Source organism: Pipistrellus hanaki, assembly GCF_964339955.1.
Source record: "Pipistrellus hanaki genome assembly, chromosome: 2".
Lineage (NCBI taxonomy): Eukaryota > Metazoa > Chordata > Mammalia > Chiroptera > Vespertilionidae > Pipistrellus > Pipistrellus hanaki.
The window spans coordinates 181,790,736-181,799,166 of record NC_140504.1 but is presented as its reverse complement, the minus strand read 5'-3'; the positions used below and the strand labels follow the sequence as shown (position 1 = coordinate 181,799,166).

At 51.8% G+C, this 8,431-nt stretch overlaps 1 protein-coding gene across 1 annotated transcript; it reads left to right on the top strand.

The window, feature by feature from the left end:
• Positions 1 to 325: 325 nt before the first annotated feature.
• LOC311615966 (antizyme inhibitor 2-like) lies at positions 326 to 7,152 on the top strand (the record flags this gene model as incomplete). The annotated part of the gene is made up of 9 exons (XM_084871314.1): positions 326 to 496; positions 956 to 1,129; positions 1,803 to 1,975; positions 2,773 to 2,907; positions 3,878 to 4,043; positions 4,646 to 4,793; positions 5,476 to 5,576; positions 6,454 to 6,671; positions 7,128 to 7,152. 9 exons carry the CDS (start codon positions 326 to 328, stop codon positions 7,150 to 7,152), a joined length of 1,311 nt encoding a protein of 436 aa, XP_084727440.1.
• Positions 7,153 to 8,431: the final 1,279 nt, after the last annotated feature.

The following is an 8,431-nucleotide window of genomic DNA, read 5'->3' as shown; positions in this document are numbered from 1 at the left end:
CTCTGCACTTACCTTTTCTGTGGGTCACATTTCTCATCTGTGAATGGGAACACGTGAGAGAAGGAGCCTGGGAGAGGATGCCATCCACCTATGGTAGAGGGTCTTTTGAGCATCTCCCTTGATCCCAAACTAGGTCTCTGAAGCAGGCTGGGCCTGGCCAGTGGTCCATCCTACAGATGGGAAAGTTCACAAGGGCTCCATGGGACTCTAGTGGCTGCATGGGAGCACCAAGGACATACTGGCCTAGGAACTCTGGCTTCACGGGCCAGCAGGGCGCTGGGAGGAGGAGGAGGGAGGAGTATCCTTAGAGCAAGGCCTTTTCAGGATGCTGGCAGAGGGCTCTGATGGACAGTCAGGGATGAGCACCACCCTCAAGGACTGGAAGGAGAAGGAAGGATGCCCTGGAAACTCTTTGTTGAAGGATCTCATCCCTCTGCGAACTGAGGAATCTGCCATGGAGGTGGTCTTGAAGAAGATCCGGGAGCTCTCTGATTCGGTGAGGGGAGAGGAGGGAGGGGAGTGCAAGGTCTTGGAGTGGGGAGTGGAGAGGGTGGGTCTCAGTCCCTACTTAGGCGGGGACAAAATAAGACTTTCTGTTTGTATTTTATGAGTCAGTTCCTAGGTCTTACTGAATAGCTGTGTTCCCTGGTGGCATGGAATAGTTCCCCTGTCCCCTTCAAGTCCTCCACCAGCTCCTGGATTTCACCTTGTGCCAAGAGATCCGGGTGGGGGTTGGAGAGTCCTGGTGCCCATTTGGTCTACAAATCTTGTTGCCTTCTTGCCTTCTTGTTGTTTTCCTCTTTTCCTAACTGGGAGCACAGTAGTACTTACTGCATGGAGACACTGTGAGGATTCAATGAAATGACACAATGCCCAGCCATTCTTGTCTCTCTCTCTCTCTCTCTCTCTCTCTCTCTCTCTCTCTCTCTCTCTCTCTCTCTCTCTGCCTTGACAGGACCAACGGGACCCCTTCATGGTGGCTGACTTGGGTGTGCTGGCCAGCCGCCATCAGGTCTTCTGCCAGGCCCTTCCAAGGGTCTCGCCCTTCTATGCAGTGAAGTGTAACAGCAGCCCCTGGGTGCTGCGTGTCCTGGCCGCCCTGGGCACCGGCTTCGACTGTGCCAGCCAGGTGAGCCTGGGCCACTGCCAGTTGCCTCTTTCATAGGCCTGACATTCCTTGGGGAAAAAGGCTAATTTCCAGGAGTCCAGAAGTGGGGAAAGCAACCCATAAACAGTGGCTGATGTATGTGGTGCCCAGTTGTATGTGAAAGAATAAATGAATGAAGTAGGAGTGGTCCACCCTCCTCTGGTCTAGGTGACAAGGGCAGTCAGCCTGAGCTAAGGAGTGAAGGAAACACACGCTTTAATCCACAGACATTGTTCTGTCCTGCCACAGCCATTTCACTTGAGTATCAGTTTCTTGGTCCTTAAAAATGGGTTCAGTCCTCACTGGTTTGGCTCAGTGGATAAAGTGTTGGTTGGCCTTTGTACTGAAGAGTCCCAGGTTTGATTCCGGTCAAGGGCATGTACCTTGGTTGCGGCCATATCCCCAGTAGAGGATGTTTCTAACTCTCTATTCCTCTTCCTTTCTCTCTGTAAAAAAATCAATAAAATATATTTGAAAAAAATAAAATGGGTTCAAGTCTATGTTCCTTAGAGCTTAAATAGCACAATAGGTGCACAGCGCTGGGCCAGATGCACAGTAGGGGCTAGTAGGGGACAGCCCCTCATGCCCGGGGTTCCTGTGCCCCAAAAGCAGGGCATCAGGGAGGCAGCCCCTTACTCTGGCTTTGCCCCTGCAGGTGGAGCTGGAGCAGGTGCTGGGCCTGGGCGTGGCCCCCTCACGCATCATCTTTGCCCACCCCTGCAAGCCCATCTCCCACCTGCAGTATGCTGCCCGCCATGGGGTGCAGCTCCTGACCTTCGACAGTGAGGAGGAGCTGACCAAGGTGGCCCAGCACCACCCTGGGGCCAGGTGAGACCAGCAGGCCTGCAGGCAGGTGGGGCCTCAGGGAGGAGATGAAGGCTGTTCCGTGGAGACTAGGAGACGCCCAAGCAGCAGCGAACAAGAATGTGGGTCGGGTGTCCCAGTGCCTCCCCGGTGCCCACTCGTGCCAAATAAAGGTTTCCCGTGTCTGCAGAGACACTGGCAGAGCCTGGCATTAGGAGGTCTGGAGTCAGCAACCTGGTGGAAAAAGCACTCTGATAGGATTCAGGAAGACCAGGGCTCACATTTCTGACTCACTTGTCAGACTTACTTGTTCTTGAGAAAGCTATTTAACGTCTGTGATCCTGTGACAGGAGGTCTGCTGAGAGGATGTTTATAATTTTGTCCTTTTCCTGCTTTTTCTTGTCTGGGCAGAAGTGTGCAAGAAGTAGTGTAGCCCTATATTGTTTGCCTCAGTGGATAGAGTGTCAGGTCTGTGGACTGACAGGTCTTGGGTTAGATTCATGTCAAGGGCACATGCCCAGGTTGCAAGCTTAATCTGTAGTAAGGAGTGTACAGGAGGCAGTCGATCAATGATTCTCTTTCATCATTGATGTTTCTATATCTCTCTCCCTCTCTTCTCCTCTATGAAATAAATAAAAATATATAAATTTTTTTTTTAAAAAAGTAGTGTGTTCCCTCCCTGGAATTCCATGGCTGGACAGTCCAGAGGACTGAGGCAGGGGTGGAGGGAGGGTAGAGGGAGTTTGGTTGGGGGCAGAAAAGCATTCAGGCCTGGGGTTCATGTGTCTAAGAATGCCTGTCACCCTCACACCCTCTCCCAGGCTGCTCCTCCGACTGTGGACCGAGGACAGTAAGAGCCGTGTCCCTATGAGCGCCAAGTTTGGGGCCAGCCTGGAGCTGTGCGGACACTTGCTCAAGTCTGCCCGAGACCTAGGCCTGGCTGTGGTTGGAGCCAGGTAAGAGCCCGGACTTCCTCTCCTGCGAGGCAGGGCTCCTGGTCCGCACTCCTGTCCCCAGCCTCTGACTAACCGAGGGGCCTTGTACCCGGTGGCTCCATGTGGTCCTCAGAAGAGGAGGTGGATGCCAGCCGCTGGGAGGGTGGGGCAAGCAAGGCACTGGCTTTGGGAGCAAAGATTAATGGGATACCGAAAACCTTGTACTTGAGATAAATTATGTTTTAATACAGCATTTAAAAAAATTAATGCAGAATAAATCCATGATGAGAGAATATCAAATTTTTAAATCAAGACAGGATTAGCATTTCTGATTTTCATTTTGCTTCTGGGTCCAATTACACTTTATTAATCTTGTCTTTATTTAAAGTTTTTGTATTTTATTCATCATGGATATTTTTGCATCAGTGGGTTTGATCTCTTGATGGGATATATACAGGAGGCAACCAATTGAGATCTTTCTCTTTCTCTCTCTGTCTCTCTCTCTTTCTCTCTCTAATATATGTATGTATTGCATAAAGGTTACTTCTGTTGATTACTCAGTGCTTTGGTGCCCTCTTGAATGTTGCACCTGAGAAGTGCCCTCCCTCACCTCACCCCACCTGCCCCTGATTGGGTCCTCTGCCCTCCCAGGTGGGTGGTTTGAGATTTGGGGTTCAGATCACATGCATCCCAAGGAGGAGTAGAAGGGAAGGATTTGAGAGGGGTGGTTAAGAGAGGTGAATGCCTCACAACCATGAGAGCCCCAACTCACGGACTGTCATGTTGTATGTGTCTCTGGGGTTCCCATGTGCACGGCCGAGGCTGTGGTTTCTGTGGGTGCCCACGAGCTCCATGTAGTCACATGTGTCTCTGTGTCTGTGTCCGTCTGGTTCACACTGTGCCTGTGTGGCTGTTTCCCGATGTGCACCTCCTCCTGTTGACACTTGCGTTTCCTTGTATGTTTCTGCCCTGTCACTGCACCTGCGCTCAGCTTCCACGTGGGCTCGGGGTGCCGGGATCCCGACAACTTCACCCAGGCCATCGCCGACTGCCGGCGCGTGTTCGAGATGGGCCGTGGGGTCGGGCATGACATGAGCCTCCTGGACATTGGAGGGGGCTTCCCCGGAGTGGAGGGCTCTGACCTGGAGTTTGAGGAGGTAAGAGGGGAGGAGAGGGCGTCTGGGGTCCCAGCCTGGGTTCATTGCACAGAGTGTGTGTTAGTGCACAGGGAGCTCTTGGCACTCAGGCATGTGGCTGCATGCAGCTGGGCTTTGGTGGTTGAGAGGTGTCTGACTCTACCTGTGTGGCCTGTGCGCATATACAAGTGTGTGTATATATGTGGTATATATGTGTGTGTGTGTGTGTGTGTGTGTGTGTGTGTGTGTGTGTGTGTGTGTCTGTGAGTGCGCACATTCGGTTCTGTGCCTTCCTTAGACATGTTGGTTAACACCCCTAGTAAGGCTACCATCAGATAGAGGTGTGCTTACTGTGTCCCCCACACCCAGGGGACAGTCCCCATTTGCTGATCATGTATTGATTTCAATGTTTCTGAGTCAGACCTCATGGTGTTGCAGCCTGGTCACTAGGCTTGTGCCCTTGGGCACCCCTCCCCTCTGGGCCACAGTTTCACCTGTTTCCTCCCCTGCTCAAGGGGATGCTGACACCTTTCCACGGAGCTGTCAGGGGAATGAAGAGAGAAGACTCAGGGAAAGGCCCCGCATAGGAACTGGCCTCACAGGGCTCGGGTCTGTCCCCACAGATGGCGAGAGCGATCAATGCTGCCCTGGCCCAGGACTTCCCCGAGGGAGCCGGCATTGAAGTCATTGCGGAGCCCGGCTGCTTCTATGCGGCACCGGTCTACGTGGCTGCTGTCAACATCATCGCCAAGAAGGCTGTGTTGCAGCCTGGTGGGTAGGCCCGGACTGGGCTGGGAGCACTCTGTCCAGCGGTCCCCAGGCCTCAGGGAAGGAAGAGCAGAGGGTCTGAGTTCCACATTTGGGGAACAGATGCTGTGATTAAGCTACAGGACAGAACCTGTCAGTAACATTATTGTGCTGTTCTCAGAAAGCCTGGAGGGAGGCATGGGGGTCTGTTCTCCCTGTGCCTGGAGGGGAAGTCTGAGGGCACAGCCTCCACTCCCCGGGTGCACCTCACTGTTTCCAAGCCAGCATTTTCTAACTAACAAGCATATAGTTTTATAACAAAAAATGTGGTCATTAAATACTAATTTTACAGCACACACATGAAGGAAATATTGTCGGTATCATGGCCTGGAGGTTAAGGGTGACATTTGTCGGGTAACAGTACATGATATGGAGGTCACCATCTCAGGAGGGTTTTTGATTGTTTGTTATGTGGGGGTGCAGGTGGGGCAGAGGAGCAATGAGAACTCAGAGAACAGGCCTGATGTGCAGGTGGGCAGAAGAGGAGTGGGAATCTAGAGAACAGGGCTAATTCTGGCTGGGGGTCAGGGAAGGTTATCCAGTGCTGGGCAGAGGGCCTGGGCCGGTCCTACGGGTGCTGGACTCAGTGCTGATGGTCAGTGGTGACACCTGGCTGAGCACAGTCCTGTCTTTTCCCCTCTCCCAGGAGGCCACCGGAAACTGTTGTACTATCTCAATGACGGCCACTATGGCAGCTTTCGATCCTTCCTTAGGGACCGTGTCCCCAGGATGCCAATTGTGGTGAAGGTAAGGAGGCCCAGACCCTGACAATACTGACATCAGACCTCTTTCCTGTGAGGCAGAGATCCCTCTTACCTGTGAGGCAGAGTGCAGAGTCTTAGATTGCACATGGCTTTGCAGATTCTCATACCACATGCGTGTACAAGGATGTGCATAGGCATGTCTGTATGTTTTTGCATGTGCACTTCCGTGTGTGTGTGTGCATTTTTGTGTATGAGCATGCTGACTGACACCTGTGCAGGTAGGTGGTAGACAGGTCCATGGTCCTGAGTGGGTGTATAAGCACATCGGTTTGCTTCTGGGTTTCCATGTGATCTCTCTGTATGCCGTGTGTGAATATGTGTGTGTGTGTGTGTGTGTGTGTGTGTGTGTGTGTGTGTGTGTGTTATCTGGATCATTGAATGTTGGGATGCAGTAGTCCTAGGAAATGGAGAGTCTCCATCTTGCTTAACAGTAGATTCATCTGCGAAGGACCCCGATGCTTGGCGAAGGCCAGATGATTGAAATCAGGCCTCTCATGGGTTGGGACGTGGCATCAATCCTTGGTTAAAACTCCTCCAATGTGACTCCAATGTGCAGCTGAATTTGACCCCATATTTTGAGTGATTAGTGACTTAAATCTCTTGCTTTTAAAGATGGGAAACAGGCCCCCTGTGTCTGGCCTTGAGATTTGGCAGGGCTAGAATGTGTCACTTGAGTGAATATAAGCTCCATGAGGGTCGGGTCAAGAGCAGTGCCGGGCACATAGGGACTGGTTGGTGTGGGTGATGGCCTGTGTCCTTGCTGTGCCTGGGGGTGCTCTGCTGGCCGAGGGCATGGGCTGGGAGGGTGGGTGGGGGCAGGAGCTCTTCCTTCCCTGATTCCCACCCCTGTGTCCCTGCAGGAGCTCTGCTCAAAGCCGCCCCTCTTCCCCTGCATCCTTTATGGTCCCACGTGCACTGCCTTTGACAAGCTCTTCAATGAGGAGGTGCAGCTGCCAGAGCTGGATGTGGGTGACTGGCTCATCTTCCCCTCCATGGGCGCCTATAGTGCAGTCCTGAGCTCTACCTTCAATGGCTTCCTGCCTGCCTCCATCTGCTACATCGTGGGACCTGAGCTCAGGTATCTGAGGAGAGCTCAAAGATCTGAACTTGGCACAGGGAGCTGATGGATAAGATCTGGGTTCCCAGGGCCAAAAAATACCATACTCCTCACTGGCCACAGAAAAGATCCAACTGACATACACTGCCTATGGGGTGACCCGTTATACCCATTACCCATATAAGTCCAAGGCAGCCCACCTGGGCAGCTGTGACAGCTCTGAAATGTAGACACCTCTGTGTACACAAGTTGACATCTTTAAGGCCCCTGTAACCCTAAATTCTTGGCCAAGTCCCCACTCTACTCTGACCATTTGTGGCTATTCCCCACTTCCCTCATTCAAAATCACTTCCCTGCCAACTTCAAGCTCCCTCACAGGCTCTGCCCAAGGGGCTCCTGTTAGTCCAATATAGGGTTCACTCCCCAAGGTGATGGGGGCTTCTAGAACACCCCTTTACTGGTACAATCTTTCCACAGGAGCCTGCTGCAGACAGCGCCTTAAGCTGGGACATGGCAGAATGGAAGGGTTCCAGATACCTGGTGCGCCCACCTTGGAAAGCTTGTGGCGGAGGTGGAGATGGGGTGGGGAAGAGTAACTTGGGAAGCAAAGGTTTGGTTGCCTCTGAAATTAGGCAACTTTTCAGGTTCAAAACCATTTTCACCCCAATGATGGCCTGAAATACAGGCAAACACTTTTGGGCAGAAGACTCCAGCCTTGTGCTTCTTACCCCTGAGCCCTGCAGTGGGATAGGCTTGAGAAACTGATATTATTACAACATGTGCCCCCTGGAGTGTTGAAGCAACACTGCCTTGCCTAGTACCTTGAGATTCTTAAAAAATATACATTTAAAATATTGATTTTTAGAGAGATAGAAAAGGAAAGACAGACAAATATTGACGTGAGAGGGGGACATCAATTGGTTATCTTTTGCATAGCCCTCACTGGGGATTAAGGCAGTCCACAACCTACGCATGTGCCCTGACCAGGAATGGAACCAGCAACCTTTTGGTGTTTGAGAAAATACCCAACCAACTGAGCCCCACTGGCCAGGATTCATCCCTCCTTTTATCCAGTTAGTGACCCCTGTGTTCTTCCAGAAATGTTCACATGCACTCCAGGCACCCATTGTACTGCCAAGAACACCGGCTCTGAGTCAGACCGGTAGCAAATCCAGGCTCCACCACAAACTGGCAGTGTGCTCAGAGCCTCAGTTTCTCCATCGATGGCATGAGAATGATATTAGTTAGTACCCTCCTGGCATGGCTGTTGAGGGGATTAAGTCAGATAATGCAAAGCCTCATTCAGGTCAGTTCATGTCCAGAACTCTGCTTCAGGTTGGGCTTGATCCTAAATCTTTCCTACACAGAGACCACTCCCTGCCCCCTTGGTCTGGGCATCCTCAGGGAGCATGTATTGCATCTAGCCATACAGGTATTGGGCCAGGCATGTGGGTGACTGTCCTGGCATTGGCCTGAAGAAATCCCCAGTTTGACAGGTGGGAGGACAAGGAATGGGAATATCCAACTCCAAAATTAGACAGGTACTACTGTGTGTCTCCCAGGTTCAAAAACTATATTTGGGAAGTTCTGAGCTGAGAAAAGAAAACGAGTCCTACAGGCAAGGACATTGGCAGAGGTAGGGCAGTGGTTCCCAGAGGCCAAAGCCATTCACCTCCTGTGTCCTGTATCCTTTTTAAGCTTCACCCGATGTGACTTCTCCTATCCTCAGCTCCTGCAAATGGTCCTCATCATCCACTATAGTCATCCTTACCAATCTCACT